General features: G+C 46.9%; 1 protein-coding gene across 1 annotated transcript in view; it reads left to right on the top strand.

The window, feature by feature from the left end:
• Positions 1-25746, top strand: part of LOC119403631 (solute carrier family 26 member 10) — a 135687-nt gene that overhangs the window by 48875 nt on the left and 61066 nt on the right. Inside the window, exons 3-5 of the mRNA XM_037670552.1 lie at positions 964-1074; positions 2512-2675; positions 19538-19702. Of these exons, the coding sequence (XP_037526480.1) occupies positions 964-1074; positions 2512-2675; positions 19538-19702 (440 nt within the window). The remainder of the gene's footprint in view (positions 1-963; positions 1075-2511; positions 2676-19537; positions 19703-25746) is intronic.

Genomic DNA, 25746 nt, shown 5'->3' with positions numbered 1-25746 from the left:
CACTCACGAGCGACAAGCTGGTCAACCAGCTTATTTGGGCCGTCCGACAATGCGGAGATGCCGCCCTGGTCCAAGGACTTCGAGCCGTCACCGGAGGCACTGCCATCATCATCGGCGGAGGGTGGAATGGGACAGGAGTTAATCCACTCTTCCCACCGCCTCGCCCGAAGGAAAGTGCCGGGGCAGTTTGAAATAAAGTTTATTTATTCATTCATGAAATAGGGGCAGAATTTATTCATAAGAGCCATAAGACGCCGTTTATCCTCACATATTGTGCGTCTTTGTGAGGGAAACCTTCAACTGGTTTTCTGCAGAAGCCTTTGTATGCGGTATCATATGTGACATGGCATGCAGACTGGGATATCTTTGTTTAAAATTGGATTTGGGTTCCCGGGAAGAGCGATGTACTTGTTGGTTATGACTCTGTTGCAAAAAACAAATAAAAACAGTACGCTGGGAACGTTGATAATCCATACATGAATCTGCAGCGCGAATAAACGCCGGGCCAAAAGGAAGGCATGAGGCACAAGTATTGATACGCCAACACTTATTTAATTTATTAGAAATATTAGAACTAAATTATTGCTTGAATGAACATTTGAATACTGGTAAATTAGACGAATAAAGACTAGAATACTGACCTAAATAAGTTCTGTATCCGAAACTTTTTAACCAACACATTACTAAGAGGTCGTAAAATTTACGACTATTTATTCTTCTTTTCTTAAACACTTCACGCTTCACACTTCAATTATATTCCATCATGTCTCTGTTGTTTCCAACTGTAGTTTAAAGCAGATTTCACAGGTTGTACTCGCCAAATAAACTGTTTTGCTTCTCTGCTTCCATTATAGCCATGAATTTATAGCATTCACCATTGTAGCGTTCACCAGTATAGCCATAAATATGTCCGAAAAATAATATTGTTGTAGTCAATGCTATTTTGTTTCTTTCTTCGGACAGGCCTTGTGTCCGCAATTATAGCCGGAGTAGATCCAGTTCTGGGTCTGTACAGTTCACTTTATCCGGCAGCAATCTACGCCATCGTGGGAAGTTCGCCTTATGTTTCTATGGGTACGTATGTTAATCAAACTACGTCAATGCTTTGACGCATACTGAGGGTTATAGCACTCTGTTTTAGACATTCATAAGTACACAGTTTATTGTAGCGAGTGACAAACAATAACGCATTAGGCTAGTGATGTAAATGCAGTTTCTTATTTTTGTCCTTGTTACAATAACCCACAGAGCCTACAAGTCATTTGTAGTATGTGAATAGAATAGTAACCGCCGGCTCTTGTAACGTAACAGAGAATTTTGTTCGGCTAGTTGGTAATATAATAGTAATATAACAGCATATCTAGAGTAATATCTAGAGTAAACCACCGTAATATTGCGAAGCAGGCCATAGTGGAAACTTCCGGCAATTTCGACTATCTGGCATTCCTAATGTGGATTGAGTACACTAGGGTACGTATATGGGCTGGTTGGTTCGTGATTTCCAGTATGTAAACAACAATAAAAGGATGGGACGAAAAAAGGACACAAACCACGGCGCTGACCAGTCAGCATATATATATATATATATATATATATATATATATATATATATATATATATATATATATATATATATATATATATACTCTACCACTATCTCACTGAAACAGAAAAAATGAAGACCCAGCCTGCGCAGAGGGTATAAAAATGGTCAATGGGACCGAAATGCTAACTACTTCGGACGGAGGGAAATAGAAGGGAGGCTTACGCATGCCTCGCTGCAATTCTGGACATGATGAGCTTCAGTGCATTGACATTGCGCAGTACTACACGGGCCTCTGGCATTTCGTCTCCATTGAAATGCGACCGCCACGGTCGGGAGCGAACCCGCGACTTTCGGGTCAGCATCCGACATTGTGGCCACTGTACCAAGGCGGCGGATCGGGCAGGTGGTTAATGATCCGTCATTGCAGGTAGCGCGAAACTTTAACACTGACAGACTAAAGGAGGACAAGAGCAGCTTGTTCTCTGTGTATCTGTGTTTCGCGCTACCTAAAATGATGGTTCTTTTTAAATAAGAACTTAAAATATAAATTAACGAGAGATTTCGCTAATCATACATCACTCTGCAAACCTAAGGACAGCTAATCGGGCGCGTTTATTTCACTCATGATGAACTGCGTAAAAAGTTGAAAGACGACGCCCGTGTCGTCTGTTCTCCTCCTTGTCAGCCTTGTATTGCAAGTTTAACCTCGAATGCAAAGCGTGTCATCTTTGGTTTACCGTTTTTATTTTTTTCGTGTTCACGAAAAACAATTTTTGCGCTTAAATGAAGACACAGAAAAAGGCCCTATGCGAAACAATTTCAGAAAAGGCAATTGAGACGTTAATAGCACAGAGCGTAAGCATTAATTACAGGAGAATTTATTATGGAACATGTAAACCAACAATTCTTTCTAAGATTAGCTTAGTGCGCTTGCTACGTCATACCTTTTGTTTTACCCTTCGCAGGCATGTTTCCTGTTACAGCACTCATGACGGGAGTGGTGGTCCAAAAATACAAAATAAACTCTGAAAACGTGACGGCCGCTATTGACAGTGGAGACCAATTCTACAATGAACAATCAAGTACTGGAGTGGCCATTACACTTACATTCTTGACTGGCCTTATTCAGGTGAGACATTGTTGCGAGGAGTCAAGTCTACTTTTCGGATATGAAGTTGACAGCACAATGTAATTACCTGTTTACAGTAAAAAATTGCAGCCTTTATTCATGTTTTGACATTGTTATATAGGTTTGATTATTTAAGGCTCATTCAGACCCACGACTAGCACTGGTCAAGCGACCACTTTTTAGATGCGAAGTATCTTATGGCGGGGTTAAATCCGGTGGTGTTGGTGGTGGTGTGCGGCGTGACCAGCCTTACTGCGCATGCGAATACCCTCTCCACTCCCCCTCTCCCATGTCCCCTCTGCACTTTCCCTCTCCACTTCCTCCTCCCCACTTTCCATCTCCCCTCCCCCTCTCCGCTTTCCCTTCCCCCTCTCCACTTTCCCTCTCCCCTACCCCTCTCCGCTGTTCCTCTGAAATGCGGGCTAGACATGCCGAAATTCTCTCCTGCGCAACGCCGCGATGAGCACCAGCGCATGCACGTCCCCTCCTTCTCTCTCTCCTCTCCTACGTTGCCCCCCTCTTGCACGTCTGTCGACCGCGTTCCCCGCTCGCCCTGTGAGAATTAACGGCCAGGCTAGAAGATAAGACGCGCGTAGCGTTCCTCTTCGCGTTCCACAACGCGAGGTCGGTAGCATGCCCAACGAACGCCAACGGAACGCGATCGTGCAAGTGCTCCGGCTTCGCATCACCTCATGGTCCCCTTTAGCGGGAAACGGTGTAATTTTATTTATTTATTGATAAATACTGTGATCTTTCATTTCAAAGATCATGGCAGGGTGGGAAAAGCGTTCGATAATAATAGTTACATGCATCTGAACAAATAATACAGGTACAATGAATGAATAAGTACGATGTGATATACAAGAGTGGTTCAAAACGCTATTACAGTAAGTTTACAGAATAACATAATAACGCAATAATTACAATAAAACGAATCATACAATACAAAAACAAACGAGGCTTTAAGTGAGGCTGCAACAATGATACGACATCATTTGCAAGGTTATTCCAATAGGTAGTGGTTCTAGGGAAAAATGAATACCCTTAGCAGTTAATCCGTGAAATTAGAGAAGTTATCATTTTACTGTGTCGCTTGCGAGCGGAGTAACCGGAACAGTACTGATGGATACTGGAAGTGTTAACATTTAAATGGCCGTTTATTAGTTGAAAGAAAAGCTTGACGTGGCAATACTGATGTTCGACCGTAGGAATTATAAATAAAACGTAGGCCTTTCTTCTGCACTTTTTCTAGTTGATCAATATTGCGTTAGTGAATGGATCCCATATTGCCACAGCATATTCCAACATCGGGCGAACTAGTGTTTTATATTGTCACGGGATCGTGAGGTTGACGAACGTGACGTCACGGGGTCGTGCAGGCGGTGTGTCCAAAATGATTCTTTATTTCGCCAAACTTGTGGCCGGGAAACGGAAATTCAAACTACAGCATTACACACTGTACACTGATAGCGGTGAACATGCGTCGGCCGTCGATGAACTGCCCTGCGGTAAGGCGCGTCGCCATTTATACATGCAGCATCGAACATTCGAGCCTTATCGCTGGTGGCCGCGTTAGTTCGAGAATAATCTCAACTGTTCGCGTTTGTGCGCTCAAGCCATAAGAAGATTCTCAGATAATCCGGAAGGTTCCCATGCATAAGGGAGCGGCTTGCGCAAGGCGGTGGCTATGCGTGCAACCGAGTAGTTACATAAAAGTGACAAAAAGAAGTGCGCATGGCAATATGCTAGCATGCGTACAGGCGAGGTAGAAAGAGTACTTTAATTATCGTTTCAGAAAACAGAGTTTACGAAGACAGCTAGCTGTAATTATGTCAGTGCGTTTTGCTCCAGGTTAGGTCATTAGCCATCGATAATCCAAGGTACTTGTATTCTGCAACTTCTGTTAGTGTGACGCTATTAGTGCCGTGCTGATTACAAAACGACTTTTCTTTGGTGATATTTTCGTAAAGACTGTTTTGGGGTAAAAACTTCCATTTCCCATTCGTGGCACCAAGACGACTTTGTTAAATTGATTATTCAGCCTCATTTGATCCCCAACGGATGATAGTTTCGTATATAACACACAATAATCAGCATAAAGCTATACATTTAAAGAAAGGACGGTCCTTACGTCATTTATAAATAAGAGAACTAATAGAGGACCGACCCCTGAGGTACGCCAGAATAAACAGGAAGTTTACCAGATCAGGTGTGATAGAGTGAGACAAATTGTTGTGCGTTATAAAGGTACGTTTGTATACATAATATCAGTTTAGAATTTTTAACATATATTGCAATTAATGAAATAAGTTTGTATGCGAAACATTATCAAAGGCCTTTTGCAAATACATTAAATGTCATCTAGCTGTTCTCCTTTATTTAGTGCAGTAGCGAAATTGTGGATGTTTCAAACAGTTGCGTAGTGGTTGAATATCCACGTCGAAACCCATGCTGTGCTCTTGTTAGTATTCGGTCTTCCTCAAGAAATGTAACAATGCGTTTATGAATTATACAATTATGTGCTCTAATATTTTACAAGCTGTTGAGGTTAATGAAACTAGTCGATAACTTTTTATTTGTGTTTTGTCGCCTGCTTTGTGTAGATGCCTAACTCGGGCAATCTTCCGAGTATACACACCTTCGTTCAGAGACCTAGTATATAATACACACAAATGTTTTGCAGCCCACTCTGCGTATCGTTTTAAGAAGGCATTTGGTATCTTATCTGGTCCAACAGATTTTTTTGCGTCCAGATTTAGCAATAAATTAAAAATTTGTTCTTTAGAAAATACATCTGATATTGGAGGTAGGTTTGCATCGAAGGATGGGAGAAGATTATTATCTTTTGTGTACACACTGCTGAAACAGTAATTAAGGGCCGTACAGGCAGTTTTGTCGTCACTCTCTAACTTTCCATCTAAAGGAAATACGTCGGTAAAGCACGTGCCTGGAGTGACCTCTTTCCGAAGTTTCCTTGGGTACGTCTTAATAAATGACGGTAATTTTTCGTTAAAATACTTTTCTTTGTCACGAAAGGTTTCTTCTTTATTTCTTCGCGTATATTGCAGATCATTGTTTTTACACTAGGACTCTTCTCCTTGTTCGACATTTTTTTTAACCGCTTCAACTTTCGCCTCAGCTGTACTGTCTCTCTTGTTGTCCAGGGATCGTGACTTTCTGTTTTCTTAGCAATCAAAGGGATGAAACGGTGCACACAATCTTGGATTATACTTTTAAAACAAAGCCACAAATCCTCCTCACTACGATTACTTGCATTGAAATGATCATAATAAAAGGCGAGAATCTCAATCATTGATTCATCGTCCGCTTTCGAGAAATTGGGAAATTGTTTCTTCGCCCCCTGCGGATTAAGTGCAAGTCCCTTTAGTGCCAGTGCCACAGCCTTGTGATCCGATATGCCACTTGTGAGGTTACACGACATTCTTTCTTTTATATTGCCACTCACAAGAAATTCACAATATGTCTAGGGTAAATTTCGTCGCCTGATCGATTCTCGTAGGATCAGTAACTATTTGCGTTAGATCATATTCAAACACGACATGCCATATTTCATTATCAGCAGCTTGATATGGATCGGATGAAAATGTGTCCCAATTCATATTTGACATGTTAAAATCTCCCTCTATAATTTTAAATGCGAAGCATTTCTTAGCGAACCTCTGGCACTTTGAGCGTTTCTATCTACGTACCTATCTATCTATCTATCTATCTATCTATCTAGCCGCCTACGTCTGGGTGCTCTCATGATGGCCTCCTTAACTTGGTGTAGACCCAAATTTGCATGGGAGGGTAAGAAGATTTGACGAATATGATTGCCGGGTCATGACATCAATAACGTTAAAATCCTGTCGCGTATGTCGTCAAACCCTTTCCACTAGACACGTGTGGCACATACCCGTTTACCACGGGCCGCGGTGTACGGGTATACGCCACAGGTGATTGACAGTTTATATCTACCCAGGAACGGCGAGAACAGACATTGGTAACCTAAATGCTAGAGAGTTAAGTAAAACCAACATCAGCAGCATTGACTCAACGAATGGAAAGAATGAAAATTAGGATCCTAGCAAGAATCGAACCCAACCATTCTGCGTGGCAATCAGGTATTCTACCACTGAGCCACGCCAGGTCTATAATTTGGTTTGGAAAAGCAGCCTACGCAGGCGTAATACCGGTGCACCGTCAATTGTGGTTGTGGTGCTGGCTATCTAATTTGACAAGAAAGCAATAAACATTACATGATACTCCTACGATGTGTACTCCTACGATACAGGCGCTATATCTGATTAACATCTGTAGTTCCAGTGTTGGCTCCGTTTTCATAGCAGTCTAATAAGCATTACGTTTGTATTCCTAGAATTCAGCAAGCTATATTGAAGCATTGCTCGACCCCGGAGGAATACAATAACGAAAGTTACATATGAATCCACATCACCGCACGGTAAAGTGCACTTCGTCCACCAGAACAACGCAGTGTCCTCTTCATTTCTTACGAGGCTGGGCGATGGCCTCATGCTGACCGAGGATGATGCCAGATTGATTGACAGACACTTTGTAGACTCGGCCACATAGGCCACATACGCCCAGGTAGTCTACGAATACGACAAACACCACCCACTGATGTTGGTTTACGTAGCACTATCCAGGCCTACAAGCCTCGACGGCCTATACCTCACCAACGCGAAGGGTGGCTTCAGGTTCCGACATGTCGCCGGCTCTGTCGACAGACAATGTGTCGACGAAATGACAGAGGCATCAACGAATTCCAACAGCTCTACTATACCACATACTTCAATACACATGGACTCCTCGTCACCACGATCACGACCGGATCCTATAACAAGTCATGACCAGCTGCTGGTGCTCACTGATCACGGTGATGATGCCCTTGTTCAAGAACTGTCAAGAACTTCTTGCACACATGCACACAGGTTCGTGAAACGTGCATGCGTTCTCGGGACACGTATAAGCACTACATATCAGCTTACCGCTTCTGGTGTTGGTAATACCCACGTTGCCATTGGCAGCGTTACGCAACCGTAAACAACTGGGTATATACACACATCCGGCTCTTCAACCTATATATGTGTGCGTATAAAATTTATACAAATCTTTAGCGTCATTTTGTAACGTGTCGCTCAGTGAAAAAAGTTACGCCACTGTCAACTACCCGCCGCATGCTTCGCATAACATCGACTCCCACGGTACGTGGGATCTGCCAAACTTTTTTTTATCTTCGACTTTTACGTGACAATGCAGGTAATATTTAATCTTTCCATTAACATCGAGGGAAGCATTCGGTGGCCTGTGAACGACACCAAAAATATACCTGATCTTGCCATTTCATACTGTACAGAAAATGCTTTCTATACCTTGTACTCCTGTCATTTTTACAACCCGTGTTTTATTCCTAAAAAGAATCGCAACGCCCCCTCTCCTTCCATCTCGATCCTTACGGAACACTGTAATTTTTCGGTACAAATTCACTGTCAAAAAATGTTGCAGTGGCTTAGCTCGGCTATGCCAGGATAACGTAGCGTTAGCAAAGGTTCGGCTGATTACTCTTAGCTTTCCTGATTGTCTAGGATTAACTTGACTATTATGCTTACTGCTGCTCCAATTACACACACACGGTATACGTATTGTGTGGCACATGTATATTTATTTTGCCAAATAACTACTTCGGGGATCCGATGAGTTAAGCTTCTCCGCTCTTCTGCGCCGTTGAGCAGCACTGGCCTCGAGACCCACCACTGGAAACGCCGGCGCCACCGTCGGCGTGACGTGCTTGGCAGGATCACGTGGTCTCAGCGGCCGCGTCGCCTGCTTGTGGAGCGCTGCCGCGTGCTTTGAAAACGAGTTTCAAGCCCCACATGCGCTGCGGTATGTTCAAATACGGAAGTTTCCTCGCATTTTCTGCTCAATTGAAACCATTGTAATAGAGTGGCTGCCTCCGAAGGCGACGAACATGGGGATCTACCACTCGGTGCCGCAGTAAGGTCGAAGTCTGGGTCAGTTGGTACATGACGCTGAGGCAAAAACCAGTCAAAAAGACGCCGGACAAGGGGGAAGAGTCCTTGTGTGTGTCACTTCTTCCCCTTGTCCGGCGTCTTTTTGACTGGTTTTTGCCTCAGCCTCGGTGCCGCAGTGCCGGGATTGCGCAACGGAGCCCAGTGTCAGGCTGCACCGGTAACCGCGCGACAAGAAACTGCGGAAGCATGGGTTGTAAAGCTAAGAACCGACAAGTAGCCATCGGCTGCGAGTCTTGTGCGCAACAAGCACTTCCTCGACGAAGACTTTCATGCGTCGGGTCTGCGATGTTCGGTGTGTAGCAGACAGCGCGCACTGAGACTATGGCTCACGCGCGCTTCCCGCCGGCAAATGATGCTTATCTGCCACAGAATGGAAAAGGCGATACCTTTTACGACGTACGATACCATCTCAGAACCCTCCCGTGAGACCTCTTGATCGTCAACCCCGTGCTCAGCGTCCACAAAATCGGCTGCAGATGCGCAAGTCATTGTTTAAATACGTTTAATAAAAAACTCTCAGGGTCCCTTATGCATTCGCCAAACATGACTACAAGGCGAAAGCCATCTTCTTCTTGTTAGTCGATGTATTGGTTCTCCCGCGGCCCCCTCCAAAAGCGTTCTGCACCTAACGCGGTTTTGCACGGCCTCCGTGACCGATCACGGATGCAATGCAAAGCGACCATGACGTGTGAATACGTCGTCATGTGACGTCACGTTATGTGACGTCATAATGACGCTACATGTTTTCGTGACCTGTGACGTCATTATGACGTCATATGGTCACGCCATCACGTGACGATTATTTTTCGCATCACTCGTGTTGACGCCGCCGACGCGGGACGCCAACGGGCAAACTTCCTTTTCATGAGGCATCTAGGGCTTTCGCCTTCTTAAGCTACACGACGTTTTGCATTGCCTTCGTGATCGGCCCACCGATCACGGAGGCAATGCAAAGGGGCCATGTAGTGTGAATACGTCATCATGTGACATCACGTTATATCACGTCATGGAGATGTCATAATGAAGTTACAAATTTAGGAGATCTGTGACGTCATATTGACGTCATATGGTGACGCCATCACGTGACGATTATTTTTTGCCTCACACGTCTTGACGCCGCCGACGGTCATTCTACCCGTTTGAAGAGGCATCTAAGGCTTTCGCCTTCATAAGCTACGCGACGTTTGCTGGTGGATGTACTATCGCGCTCAGTATGAGCTAAATCACGCGAGCGCGTGGCCGAGTGCTCTGCAAGGTTGTACAATGGCGCCGATTATGGCATATTTTCGAGTTATCGGGAGCGAGTTTGGCTGTTCCTGCGAACGCGCATCCCGTCCACTTGCTTTCACCCTCGCCCTCGTTTTGCCCTGAGGTGATATCAGCTTCGAAAATGATAACTTCGAGGATGAAAGCAAGCAAGTGGGGGCGATGCGCGCTCGCACGAGCAGCCAAACTCTCTCCCGATGACTCAAAAGTATGTTGTGATCGGCGCCGCTGTACAACCTTGCAGAGCGCTCGGCCACACGTGATGTAGCTCATACTGAGCGCGATAGTACATGACGAAAGAGCCAAATTCTGTAGCTGTGTGCTGCGTTTATGTTGGCAATAACATTTTTTTCAGTCAAGCTTGCGTTCCCCTGACGCAAACACTATGTCCTAAAAAGCCCAAATTTATTTGTGCCACTCTCAAACCCACGTTGGGCCTCTCCGACCCCATGTATTTTCTTGGAGCCTCATTTATTTTCGTGGGAAAGATATGCCACCCTGTTGGCGTAAGAGACGACACTGCTGCCAAAATTGCTGGGGTACTCGCCAAATAATTACTATCCTGTTTTGCGGCTGCTGGTTGCTGCAATAACTTCTATATTATTCACCACTATTTCAAGCTCATGTGGGTCCTAGTTCACAGCCTACGTTTGCAGCTAGAACAAGTCCGGCGAACGTTACTGTATTTTCTTTCTTTTCCTTGGCGTTGCATGCTACTATACATGCTCGGTCTCGTAGACTGCTTCTCCTTCCACCAGCAATCTCGAAGTGGTGAAGCTTTCGTCTATGATTATATTGATGACAGAGAGCGGCAAGTAACACTGGAATGCGAAGGGAACGATAATTAAGGAGCATTAACAAAAGGAGTCGCATTTGCTCACGTTTTGTGTGAGCACGATACAAAACGAATGCACTGAATAAAGCAACAGAAGCAGCGGCATTTGACCGATCAATACGCAGTGCGAGACAACTTGTCAAATGACATTGAAACGCACACGAATTTAGACCGAAAAAAAAAAAACCTTGAATCGTCGGGACGACACATCACGAAGTTGCCATGCGCATCGAAGCCGTAGTTGTAACGAAATTGTTTTTGAACTGCTCTGATAGCGTCCGCGCAATAGTAGTTGTTTCAAATTCTCATATTTTGCGGCCTAAAGTTCACAGCGCGGTGCCAAAACGCGCTCGTAGAAAAAGCGAAACCATCAGTACGAACATACATGCAGACGCTCATACATACAGAGGCTCCATCAGTCGTCGCGAACCCGTGAGATCGCTGGCTTGAGGCTTCTTTCTGTTATGCTCCGTTTGGTTATACAGGCAGTCTGCTCTAACGGAATATTTCACATAATTTTCACTCAGCGAGTGACTACCTTTCACGCAAGAAGCCGGTTCAGGTGTCTCCAACGCGCCGACCGCGTGAAGCGGGTGCTCGGTTTTCTGCAAAGAGACAGCGACTGTAAACTATCCTGTGCTTTCAGTTCGTCGAAAATGATTATTTCGACAGTAAATAACACAGTTCCTTCCGAAAGTACTTACAGAAATGCCCTGGAGGGCTTCCGCGAGATGTTTTTGTAGAGCGCCGACAGCAAAACCTATGGGGAGCGCGCCGGCGGTCTCCTACCTAGCACGCAATCGAGGCGCGTCCGATAGAGGGCGACTCCGTACCTCCTCGCCGCCAATACTACACCGGCAAACGCCAGTCAGAGGCGCTATCAAGCGGCTCCAGCGCAGTGTCAGACTGCGACTGAACAGCGAAGGCTGTTCCGCGTGCGCTGGTGCCAATACGTGAACCACGGCTACGACGTCACTCCTCTGCAAAGCACAGACCGGCAGCGGCGAGTCGCGCGCGGCGGCGGAGGAGTGGGCGGGAGGTGCCGGCTCCGGTGCATGACATCACTGATCCTCGCGAATGCGCAGCACGGCTCTTGAGGAGGCACGCGAAACTGGCTCGGCTAGGCCAGTGTAGCTAACGCTACAAAACATCATCGCGAAGGAACGAAAAAACCAGCTTACGGACGCGTACACAACAAGAAAAGGCGACACACACTACGCGTCCGTAAGCTGGTTTTAACGCGGTAGCGTTAGAGAGCTCGTGTCGCAGAGATTCCGCTGTCGGCGTCGGCACCGTTGGTTGTGAGCGAAAAATCATCCGTGAGCGAAAAATCGAGAAAGTAGCAAATAAAATAAACGATAAAATCTTCGGTCCCAATGAGGATCGAACCCAGGCCGTTCGCGTGGCAAGCAGGTGCCTTACCACAAAGCCACAATGTTGCTTGCAGCTGCTTCGGACAAAAACACTACATAAATGTCATGTAGTAGAAGGAGTCTCCTTAACGCATTTTGTTCGGCAGGTGTCACGACGAAAACGAGCCCATACGGTAGGCGCATTCGCGAGGCCATCAAACTACGTCGAAAAACGCCGGGATAGTGCAGCCATCGCCGCTAAATACACACACGAACTTTCAAACAGCTCTAAAAATGGACAACTATGTCCATCTAGAGGAAAACATATCAAGCCAACGCAGCAAACGCTAGATAATGTGCTGCCATCTGTGAGGCATTGTGAGAAATATGTCTCGACTTTTCATGGCATCCGAGAGGGCCGGCGCGCGGCGTATATCTTGGAGGCCATGCGACTCTTGCTTTAGATCGAAAGCCTGTAAAATTCGCGCGCGTGCGTGCGTGTGTGAGTGTAACAATACACATTAATAAGTATGCACTTAGTGGTTGAAGTGCGCACTAGGGGCCGGATTTCGCTATCGCGTTCAACTCTTAAAGGCGAAGCTTAAGGGTCCCCCAATTTTTTTCGTTTTTTTCAAGTATGTACCAACAGGCCCAGCAACAGATTCTCCTGCAACATCATTTTGTTGCCATGTCTCAGTAACAAAATATTTGTATGATGTGCTGAAACCATGCCTTCCAATTTCTCAGTCTTGTTAACAATACTGCGGTAATTGACATTTAGCACTACTAAGCATCGTTCTTCTAGTTTCCCCGAACCGTGCTTTTGTTAGATAACTTATATCTCTTATTCTTATCATCACGTGAACCAAACATCCTTCCATCAATGCTTAGTTTGTCAAAAAGCAACTTAACTTTCGATCCATTTGTGCGCTCATGCAAAGCATTTTGCCACAGTTTCTTTCCGATATCACGAACACGAGCGGATTTTGCGGCTGCAGCGACCAAACAGCGACTCAAGGTGATCGATGCTCATAGGTGCGTGAGACCTGCATTCGTCGCCACACAGAATTCACGTCTGCTCGCGTTGCCATTGCCCGTAAAATAAGCGGACGCCCTCTGCCTGCTCATATTATTGATCCAGAACGTTGGGACTGTTGTCGCGCGACTGAAAAATCGAGCTGCGAGCGACTGAGCGAAAGCGGCTATTTGTGACTGTTTGCGACCAGTTGCTTTTTCGATTAGCTTGGTCGCGTGACCGGTTCTAGTCGTAAGTGTGAACGAGCCTTCAGTGGCGGGTTAACACTACCCTGGATATAATATATTTCTTGATTAGATATACATACCGACCCTATTACTTATGTAGTCATACAAACTACATAAAAAACGCACTTGCGCCGCAAGGGCAAAGCACTGAAGGCGATGGTAAGAAATTGGAATGTCATACGAAGTAAGCCTTGCAGCTACTTTAGCATCCGATCTAACGCAACTCTACAATGACGCTGCCGTAAGTGAATGTGGCTGCTCGGGCGAGCGAGGTGCTCATGCGGTCGTCGCTCCAACGCGAAGTAACCGGCGACAACACAGCACGTACTAAAGCATAGGCCGTCTGCTGATCCCCGCTAGAGATATACGGTGCTTACGGCTGCAGGCGACCACGCCCTGTAAGTTAAAATACGCATTTTCTCCCGGAGGCACGCAGCCCCCCCCCCTCATTCTTATTCGCCCCGAGATCTTTGAGTGGTGACCTCTCGCGTGTGACGTCATCAGGAGGACTCGGGGGCCGCTCTTCGCACGCGCGCTCCCCAGCGTAAATACTGCTCGATACTGCCGGCTTGTCCTGCTCGAGTTATCAAGGCGAAAGCCTTAAATGCCTCATCAAACGCGAAAATTAACTGTCAGCGTCCCGCGTTGGTGGCGGCGGCGTCACGCGGCATCGGGGACAACACGAGGGATGCAAAAAATCATCATCACGGTATGACGTCACAGATCGCCAGAATTTGTGACGTCTTCATGACGTCACAAATTTTGCTATGTCACGTAACGTTACGTAACGTCACATGATGTCGCAGCTTGGCCAAAGGTGGGCCGATCACGGAAGCAGTGCGAAACAAGGTGAGATGCCTCCGATCTTTAATAGAATGCGTTGCTGGGCGAGTTGGTGCATTGTCTGAAAATAAAAGCAGAGCGCGAAAAAGACGGGACACAAGAGACAAGAGAGGACCGGGAGAGCCTCCGATCCTGGACACAGTGCAAAGCCACGCAAGGTGCACAAAGCTTTCGGTGGGTAGCGAGGCAGGATCAACACTTGGACTGAGAAGAAAAAAAACATTCCCGCCATCTCCCCGTAAAGGGAACCCTGAGTATTATGTGAAGCAGCCATGCGTCGACTTAGATTTCTGTGAATGTTATTTTCTTCATCACTGTTCATGGTCATTCTATTCGAGGTTCCCCTGATGTTGTTACTCGTCATATATGACTTTAAGCTCAGGGGAACATATTCCCTTGAGTGTAACGGCCTTGTGGTCCGTAAAGTATGAAGTTATTGGCTCTTGCTGCAAAGGTTTCAGCTTGAAGTTTGAGAATGCGATGTCAACTCGCCCGTTTCGCTTCGGCTTCGCGAGCCCGCCGTTCCGGATCGGCTAGGGCACTGGCTACAATGACGCGACGCCGAGGAGACAGGGCTCGTTCATAAGCATCTTCGCATCTAAGGATACATTGCATAATTTATGGCGTAGTGAGTACCTTGCATGAATAACGATGATTTATGGTGTAGTGGGTACCTGCATGATTTATGGCGTAGTGGGCACCTTGCATGAATGACGATGATTTATGGCGAAGTGGGTACCTTGCATGATTCATACTAGAGCACGCGCCGCAGTGGAGCGAGCGCTGTATCGCACGTCCATATGTCAGGCAAACATTCCTTTCTGCACACCATGCGCGAGCTCTCCGGTCGTGCGAAAACTTCGTTCTCTTCTTTCTTCCATATATCTAGTGGCACCACTTTCTCAGGCAAGTGAGTGAGTGAGAATTTTGTTGTGGTCCAAAAGTGGCAGAAGCTGAACGCGACTGGAGGTCCGCTAGCTCAGCCAGGTGGCTCCACCCAGGAAGGTGCCTGAAGCTGGAGCCTCTCGGCGATGAAACATTCTTTTCTGCACACCATGCGTGAGCTCTCCTCTCGTGCCAGCACTTCGTTTTCTTCTTTCTTCCATAGATCTAGTGGCGCGCGGGGCACTGGTCACGCCGGGGGGACAGGCCTTGTTCATAAGCTGCTTCGCATCTATAAGAGGATTACTTTCGCCTTCGACTCGTCTCAGGTGAATGCATAAGAGACCCTGCGAGTTTTAGGAGCTGGCTCACCAGGTTCTTAAGCTGGGGCAATGTCCCGCGTCGTAAGCGTAACCTTAGTTCCATAGGCGACTGCTACAGGCGCATCTCGCGCGAAAGAGAAGTCTTCTTCCTCTTGCTCTTCGAGCGCCTTGATGATGATATTAATGCAGGCAAAACCACAAATAGCATAGCCTACTGTAGCATGCGCACACTCGCGCGAAAGAAAAGTCTTCTTCCTCTTGTTCTTTGAGCGCCTTGACGTTGATATTAACGCAGGCTAAACCACATTTCGTCGATTTCCTCGATCACACGTTCGGCCACAGCTGAAAGGTCTGCGACCGCTTGTGGTTCGACAACAACCTGACCACAATCGCTACTATAAAAACGTGTGACGTCTTTATATGAAAGTAGAAGAATTGTATGGAGCATTCCCGGTTTACCCAATTATCTCCTAGCCAGCCCCTCAATCATCATTCACTTCGTGGATATGGCATGATTTTTTCCTTTTGATACATTGGAAGTTTATTAAATAATTTGAACTGAATGTTCAAGCAATATTCTCCGCGAAATCGAATGGTGTTGCCGTCAGGAGCACGCTCAGTGTCGATTGCTGCTGGTGTCGCCTGCGAGCCATCAATGTGTACGTTTGGATGTGTGGCGTGGATTTCATTTCCTGGCTGGTGTATGGCCGTGGAGCACTCAACATCACTTGCCGGCGCGCTTTCGATCACTGACTTAAGCGTTTGGGCTTCGGGTTTCGTGTTTTCGTTATAGCGCAATAGCGTGGTGCGCGTGTTCGGTTGCGAAGCCTGATCCCTGGGTTCAGTTCCGTTATTGGCAGCTTTAAGCACACGACAAACGATGTTTGATTTCACTCAAATAAATTAAGTGATCTTTACTGGCAACAACATTTGATTTGATTCAAGTCTTCTGCAGCTGCTCTGTAGGCGCCTCGTAAATACTTAAAATATAATCAATGAAGATGTTGGTAGCACGAGGTAAAAAGGGATGCACGACGGTGATATGAAATATTGACAGGTTGTGCGGAGTTGTATTATGCAACATAATTTGGTCTCTATGTTGATAAACTGACGTTTTCTGCCTCGCGCAGGGTCGCCTGAAGTATGCTGAATAGAATTAGTGCAATCACACAAACATAGGCAAATACCAAGCCCTCGTATCGGAAAGTCGTAACAAGATGCATTTTCAATAAAATAGTGTAAATCACGCTTAATGGTCGACTCCGGATAGATCACAATTGTGGCGGTTTGGGCGTGTTAGTATGATATGACCAGTAAATTCTAAGCGCACAAGCAGACGAGGACGTATGACACACGGGCGCTAGCGCCTGTGTGTCATACGTGTTTTTTGTCCTCGTCTATTTGCGCACTTAGAATTCATAGGTCCTCATAGAGCGTGGTGCGATCGTTGTACAAAATAATATTCAATCTTCTTACAGCGTTATAAAGAAACGCAATCATCGGGGAAAGGGGCCAAAAAGTGGGTGGTAAAGGGCGCTCTTTCTCCTCCTCCTGTCCCCTTTCGCCAAGTTTTCCTACTTTTTACTAAGCTGTACTATCGGCGTCAAATGCAACGCGAAGTGGGGAGCTAGTGGCACAAGCATTAGCAACTGTATCATAGTGCGCGCCATCCCCTCATCACCACTGACAGGCGTACACCTGATTATGCAGCACTGCGCCATCGAAAGCATGAATGTGGAGCACGAGCGGCAAATCGTATGCGCGTATCTATCTCTAATCGCGAGGATGCAAACTGGACCACGCGCACCAATGCTGACCGCGTTTCATTCGGCGCCGATAGTACGTGTAACAAGTTTTAACATGCAGTGGCAACTCGCTCAATCCACGCTATCTCTCCGCAATAACCCGCTGGTCGGTGAGCTTACCAATTTTATTTTGTCGGGAAACGTTTTATGTACACAGTGTGAATTTTCGTTCCACTCAAGTGCTGTTTATACGTTAAGTTTTGTGAATATGCCATATGACTGATCGCGCTCCGCTTCCAAATCTGCGTAGACTCTCGTCAACTTGCCTGGAAAGTAGGTCGCGCTGTCAGGTAAGATATTTCAACGGCACCCAGCCCGGTGAGCTACGCTACTAACTCGGGGGCACGATCCTGGCCACGATGACTGTAGGATATACTTAAGTGCAAACGTTTCTTAACCTTCTGTAATGTTGGTAGCCTTCAACAAAACTATCACTTGAAGAAAATGCAGCTAGTAGTCAAGGAGCGCCCTACTTGCGTCACCAGAGCGCCGTTCGCAACGCCGCCATCGGTGGCGCGCGTGGCGAATCCATGCACCTTTGCGCAAAGAAAGAATGGCGAGGTGTTTTTTTCTTGTTTGAAGAGTGGTGGATGGCAGCTCTCACACGTGGGGCGAGGTTATCCCATGCACCCTTCGCGCGACGGAGATGCCCGGCTTGGTTCATATCTGCTTTAGCCAAGTTCTTCTGCAGCACTCGCGGGCTTTCAGTAGCACGTAGAACTACGAGACGCGGGGCGATGTTATCAATTTGAAATTTATACGGAACATGACTGCGATGGCGAAGGCTAATACCTGCCGGGAGTGTTTATGTAATTGCTGAGGCAATAAAATGAAACTGAGCATAAGGAGGCGATATGAGAGCCTGCTTCACAGGAAGAAGAAGAAGAAGAAGAACAAAACTTTATTTTGAGGGAATGGGTAGAAAAGGGGGTACTCAGGAGCCTGTTGGTTGGGGCCCCAAGTCCAGGGCCCCACTGGCTTGCGCCGCTCGCCTAACTTGACTCTGAAGCGCTAATTGCACCTCTGGGTCCGAGCTGGCAAGGAACAGCCTTGATAAACAAGATAGAGATGCGAAAAGGATGATTTGTGTTGGTGAGAACGCAGTGAACACAATTTTTTCCTCCTCAGAAGTTTTGACTGCACCTCATTCAAGTTTGGGCAGTTCAACTATAAATGCGATCTTATTTTCATTATGTCGCAAGGTATGAAATGCAAAAACAATGACGGAAATATCCGACGTCTCACTGGCGTACGAAGCCTAGGCTTTCGATGAGACGCGGTAGTACGGAAAGCCGAGCTAGTTGGTACGAATGCATAGTACAACAGCGCAAGAAACACAGGGGCTGAGACTGGGAAAGTGAGAAAAATTTTTTATGATGTTTTGTGTTGGACGGCCAATTGTTTGTTTGTATGTATATATGTGTGTTTCCGAAAAAAAAAATAAACTTCAGTTGAAAGTTAGCGCCTGTATCGTCTCTCTTGCCAGTGTCCCTGTGTTTCGTGCGCTATTGTACTATGCTTTCGATGAGATATTTAGAATGTAGTTTCAGTTTGGAATATCATAACGCAATATGCCTGAGAGGATGTAAGAAAGGGCTTGTTGGTGGTTATACATGGTGAAACTTGTGGCGTGCAAAAAAGACACGTACAAAGAAAGTACGTGCATCGTCCCGTCGTGACTTTCTCTGTTCGCGTCTGTTTTGTGCGCCACAAGTTTCACCAAGCAATATGCCTACAGCAGATTTCTCACAGAATACGTTGTAAATCTGTTTTACTATTTTTCATGATGGGTATTTTAAGTCTTTGATGGTTTCTTCAATACGCATTGTCCCAATTCTTTGTGAAAAAGAACGTTTTATCACCTCGTATTTCTACAAGGGCTTGGTACTCTCCAGTAACCTATACCTCGCAGCATTGCATTCATTGTTCTTTCATTTTTTTTGCGTTTATATTCACAGTTCGTGGCTTCTGCGATATTTTTCATCTCAACTATTTGTTGAAGAGGACTAGCGCAATGATATGAAGCTATAAGCAGCGCCCAAATATAGACGAAGGACAAGAAGTGCATTGGATGTGCGCGGAACACTTGCGGCAGTTCTTCTGCATCGTCATTATGTGAACAATGCTGAACCCTCAATATTTATGTATATCAATTAGCTCAAATTTCTATCCTTAACTACGACAAATGCCGCGTTTAAGATTATTCGATTAGGATGCCAAAGTGCTGATTTTGTTCGCAGGTAGCCATGTGGCTATTTCAGGTGGACCGGGTGGCAGCCGTCATATCTCAGGTAATGGCCGAGGGGTTTCTCACGGGCTGCGCAATCATGGTGATTGTCAGCCAGCTACCATCTGTCTTCGGAAGCGGTGCCAAAACTAGCAAGGATCTTTTCGGCACTCCACTGGTAAGCAGGCAAGGCACCAAGGCAAGCAGTAAGATAAAAGCGCTGCTTTTGTCTAAATGACCTAGTGGTCCTGCGTGACTATTTGAAGAAAGCACCTATTTTGAGCGAAGTACCTACTTGAGGAAGCAACAATGGGGGGGGGGAGGCTCCTAGGGCTCTCCCCCTTGTTTACGGGATTGATCGTGGGCTTAGCAGGCACGCCGGCTAGACTGAGGCGCCAAGGACGTCCTATGGTCCGATGTGACATTGGTACTCAGAGCACAGATATCAGTTTTAACCAAATGAACTGCACGCTACGGTGGGATCTTATGATGTGCACATCATCAACGGTTTTTGCCGTATTCCTCGGGGTTAAGCAATGCTTGGCCATAGCTTGGCGAGCCATAAGAGTTAATATGTAGTTTTTATTACATTGTTACAAGGCTGATAGCGCACACTGCAACCACAGTTGACGTTGCCACGATGTGAGGCCATTATATGGTCTTTTTCGTAAGCAGTTTCAAGCACTGGCGTAGCTCTGTGGATGAATACTTGACTGTCACGCAGAACGCCGGGGTTTGATTGCGGCTCTAACCATGATTTTCAATCTTTCCTCCCTCTGATATTCCCCTCACTGACAATGCTGGCGACGCCTGCTCCGCATTTTCAGCAAAACATGCTTCATAACGCGATAGCGCAAATATTTTTGATAGCCTGTTATCGCTCTTTCTGGGTTGATACAAACTGTGAATGACCTGTGGCTCATACCCGCATTCCAGAGGCCTTGGTATACCGGTATGTGCCACACGTGACTGAAGGAAAAGGTTTCATAACGTACCCGACAAGTATCTCATGCTATTCACCTAATGACCTGTTCATCGTGTTCTTCATACACGCAAATTTTGGCATTTGTCAAGTTGAGACGACCACGAGAACGCCAGACGTATGCGGCCATAGATAGATAGATAGATAGATAGATAGATAGATAGATAGATAGATAGATAGATAGATAGATAGATAGATAGATAGATAGATAGATAGATAGATAGATAGATAGATAGATAGATAGATAGATAGATAGATAGATAGATAGATAGATAGATAGATAGATAGATAGATAGATAGATAGATAGATAGATAGATAGATAGATAGATAGATAGATAGATAGATAGATAGATAGATAGATAGATAGATAGATAGATAGATAGATAGATAGATAGATAGATAGATAGATAGATAGATAGATAGATAGATAGATAGATAGATAGATAGATAGATAGATAGATAGATAGATAGATAGATAGATAGATAGATAGATAGATAGATAGATAGATAGATAGATAGATAGAATAACTGAGCAGCAGCATACACAACACGCTAACTGGTGGTGGAACAACGTTTATTGATAGCATAGCTGCAATATATATAGTGCAGCGGTGAAAGGGTTTTGGGCAAGGGAAACATGATATTTCGGGTAATCAAAGATGGTGCAAGACGGTGCGCGCGCACAGCTGGCTTGGCTGGTCGTAGCAGCGAACAACTAAAACATAACATTCCTTCCCTCTTAATATTAGAACCGTTGTATAGGCTTCCGAATCCGTTTCCATCGCCTAAGTAGGAGCTGCGCATGGTCGGTCGTTGCCGCCGTCGCTTCGACGTCAGGCACCTGCTGTGCCAGCCGATCCGAGTCGTCAATGTGACCCGTCGGCGGCTGTTCAGCCGCGCTCAATTCTTCGTCCTCTCCGCGAATATCTGGTGTTTTCGGGACCGCGCTGGTCGCACCAGTCGTCGAAGTGGCAGTACTAGTTGTGTGAGCTCGCCTGTCTGACCTCTCACTTGTCGTGGTTCCGTGCGCCGTCCTTCCAGGTGTGCCTTCATGACGGTGGCGAACTTGGTCGACATGCCGCTGCACTACTCCGGCTGGAGTCTCCACCTTTACCATCCTGGCTCCGGACGTTGACTGTACGTGCCAGGTGTCCACTTTGGGCAGGTGCCATAATTCCGCACGTAAACATTGCTGCCTGGTGAGACAGCCCAGTCGTCATTGCCTGCTGCAGAAGCCGTGGGCCTGGGCGGCAAACACGTGTCCAAGCGCGAACGTAGCTGGTAGCCCAAGAGCGATTCCGAGGGGGACTTGCCTTCCCTTTGGTGGGTGCGCCTGTAATTAAACAACAGTCGCAATAGGTTGTCTTCCAGCGCCCCTTTTGTCATCTTGCGCAACCCATCCTTCACAGTTCGAACCGCTCTTTCGGCGGCTCCGTTCGATTGCGGATGGAATGGCGCTGTCCGCAAGTGCACGATATTATTCCTTCTTACGAACGTAGCGAACTCCTGGCTTGTGAATTGGGTGCCATTATCAGACACAACGGTGTGTGGCACTCCGAACCGGCAAAACATGCTTCTCAAACAGCGAACAGTACAAGCTGTGTTCGCGTGCCTCATAGGAACTGCTTCAATCCACTTCGTATGTGTATCAACCACCACAAGTATCATCTGACCTGCTATCGGCCCTGCAAAATCTATGTGTATCCGGGACCACCTGTAAGATGTTTCGGGCCAACTTACTAGCGGGGCTGCTGCCAGCATGGGTAGGTTCTGCACGCAGTTTTTACACTGTGCCGACACGTCCTCTATGTCCCGGTCAACACCTGACCACCAGAATAATGACCGTGCGACCGATTTCGTGGACGATGAGCCCTGATGCGTTTCGTGCAAAAGCTGTAAGATCCTACCCTGTGTCGAAGACGGTATAACAACCCGGTTTCCCCAGTATACTAGCTTGTGGGCCCACGAGAGTTCTAACTTGCGGTAAAAAAACGGCAGCAGCGATTGTTCCATTCCTTTAGCAGTTCGCGGCCACCCATGCAATATATAGCGTGTGACACGGACTAATACTGGGTCCTTGGCAGTTAGCTCTTGGAATTCGTGGGTGGTGACAATACCTTCATCCAGGGCCTCAAACGACAAGACGTACTCGGGTGGGTCGCCATCCGACGCTGGATCTGCCGCCTCTGCTGGAAGCCTGCTGAGGGCGTCTGCTGTCAGCAGTTGTTTTCCAGGCACGTACTGTAACGTGTACTGGTAGCCGCCCAGGAACAGTGCCCACCGTTGAATTCGAGCTGCCGCCATCGTCGGTGTCTGGCGATCGGGCCTCAGGAGCCCGAGCAGGGGTTTATGGTCGGTTACCAAGGTAAACTGCCGCCCAAAAAGATAATCCCGAAAACGAGACACGCCGAAAATAAGTGCCAACGCCTCTCGCTCCAGCTGTGAATAGTTCTGCTCCGCCTTTGTTGGCGTTCTGGAGCGGAATCCAATTGGCTCTTTGCCTTCAGAATGAAACAGAACTGCTCCCACGCCATATGAGGACGCGTCGCATTCTAGCTTCAATTCTTTGTTGGGGTCAAAATGGATTAAAAGTTGCGCGTTTTTCAGGCCTTCCTTGGCTTTTTCGAATGCAGCCTGATGCGGTGGCAGCCACTCCCAGCGCGCTTTCTTTTCCATTAGCCGGTACAACGGAGATAACAGCGAGGACATATTCGGCAAGAATCGCGCATAATACGTGAGCATGCCCAAAAATGAACGCAACTCTGTGACATTACGTGGTCAAGGCGCTTGCATGATAGCCTCTACGTTCTTTTCAATGGGATGCAATCCTTCCCGATCTACGCGATGCCCAAGGTACGTGACTGAAGGTTGTTTGAACTTGCATTTGTCGGACCTAAGTTTCACTCCGTGCTCTCGAAACCGTTCAAATACTTCCTTGAGTAGCCTTCCGCTGTCACTGCTACGCTCCTCCACCAACACGTCGTCAAGGTACGCTTGGACGCCGGTTAACCCGCTAAGTATCGCATCCATTTTCCTTTGAAAAATAGCCGGCGCTGAAGCTATGCCAAACGGCAGTCTGTTATAACAATACAGACCGCGATGAGTGTTAATGACACACAACTTGCGCGACGCGTCGTCAAGTGGCACTTGATTGTACGCGTCCTTCAAATCAAATGTGCTGAATGTTTCACCCCCATTTAGGGTAGCAAACATGTCCTCGACTACCGGCAGCGGGTAATGCTCCACATCACAAGCTGGGTTGAGTGTGACCTTAAAGTCTCCGCAAATTCGAACATTACCATCTTTTTTCAAGACTGCTACAATAGGCGCAGCCCATTCCGCATGTTCTACCGGCGACAACACCGCCAGAGACACCAACCGATCAATTTCGCTTGAGACCTTATCACGGAGTGCGTAAGGAATGGATCTGGCCTTACAGAATTTTGGCGTCGCCGTCGCCTTGAGCTCCAGGCTTGCAGGACGACCTTTGATGAGCCCAAGGTCTCCCGATAAGACGTCTGAGTAGTCAGCAAGCAGGCCGTTCACCCAGTATCCGGCTGAACTCGGAACGGCAGGCAAATCCGGCGCTGTCAGCTGTAAAATCGGCACGCCCCTTTTGCTGAGCGCTGTTATTAGGTCACGTCCACACAGACTCGGTCCTGCGCAGTCAAGCACCATTAGTGTGCACATGACAGACACATTTTTGTATCGCACAGACAGTTCTAGTTCACCCAGCACGGGTAGCCTTCCCGCGTAGCACGATAACTTCAATCGAGAAGCCGTCAAGCGTGGCCACTGAGCTCTGTGTTGCTCGTAGATCTGGCGCGATATGACGCACACTGGAGACCCTGTGTCGATTTCCATGTGTAGTTCTGCCACGTCGCCCCAACGAAACATGCGTCGTATGAGCGATTCGAGTCCGTTTTTCTTTTCCGAGATTATGGCCCAAACTTGTGCCGCGCTGGCTTTGTCGCTATCGTCATGGCTAGACGCGGTTTGCGTAGCTGTCAACGCTTTTACACTCTGTGCCCGCTTTCCACCTTGCAGGTCTGCTGTCGGCGCCTCATAGCACAAGCGTGCCAAGTGCCCGCGCCGCCCACAACGAAAACAGCGCGCTTTAGCCCACTTGCAGGCGTTATCATCATGCCTCGAGCTTCCGCATCTTCCGCATGTTAGCGTTGCGCTTCCGTTGTGGTTATCCCTAAATGACCGAGGACGGGCTTGCACTTTAAGAACTGTTGGCGATTCTGTGCTCATCTCATTAGCGTCGTTTACCGCCGCTTCCGCGGAAATTACTATAGCTTCGGCCTCTTCTATAGCGTCAACCCTTCCTTCGTCAGCAGCTGCTTGCGCAGGCCATTTGAGCGTACGCCGCAAATAATCCGATCCCTTAACATTCGGTGTAATGCACTGCCAAAGTTGCAATTGTCCGCTATGCGCCGTATGTCGACGAGAAACGCTTGAATCGACTCCCCTTCCTGTTGGCAACGCGTGAAGAACTTGTAGCTCTCTGCTGTTTCATGACGCTTGGGGTCGTAGTAGCTATTTAGGGCTGCAACTGCTTCGGCATACGTGAGCGAATTGGGGGTTTTGGGCGCGATTCGACCAGCTAGCACTTGAACTGTTTGCGTGCTCAGAGCAGCCACTAGTAGTGCACGTTGCTTCTTCGAGTCGGTAATGTCGTTGGCTTCAAAATATGCTTCTGCCCTTAGAAGATATGGTTTCCACTTATCTCTGGTATCGTCGAACAGCGGTAGCTGAAGACAGGCCATTGTTCTCCTTGGTCCTTCACGTAGAGGCAATCCGGTTTCACCGCTGTGTTCGTCTACTTTCACCGCATGGTCGGTATCCGTGACACTCGTCGCCACTGTAATAACTGAGCAGCAGCATACACAACACGCTAGCTGGTGGTGGAACAACGTTTATTGATAGCACAGCTGCAATATGTATAGTGCAGGGGTGAAAGGGTTTTGGGCAAGGGAAACATGATATTTCGGGTAATCAAAGAGGGTGCAAGACGGTGTGCGCGCACAGCTGGCTTGGCTGGTCGTAGCAGCGAACAACTAAAACATAGCAGATAGATAGATAGATAGATAGATAGATAGATAGATAGATAGATAGATAGATAGAAGATAGATAGATAGATAGATAGATAGATAGATAGATAGATAGATAGATAGATAGATAGATAAGATAGATAGATAGAGCTAGATAGATAGATCAGAGTACCTTTGGTTCG

The sequence above is a fragment of the Rhipicephalus sanguineus genome, chromosome 8 (assembly GCF_013339695.2).
Source record: "Rhipicephalus sanguineus isolate Rsan-2018 chromosome 8, BIME_Rsan_1.4, whole genome shotgun sequence".
Classification (NCBI taxonomy): domain Eukaryota; kingdom Metazoa; phylum Arthropoda; class Arachnida; order Ixodida; family Ixodidae; genus Rhipicephalus; species Rhipicephalus sanguineus.
This window is presented reverse-complemented; position numbering and strand designations above follow the sequence as displayed.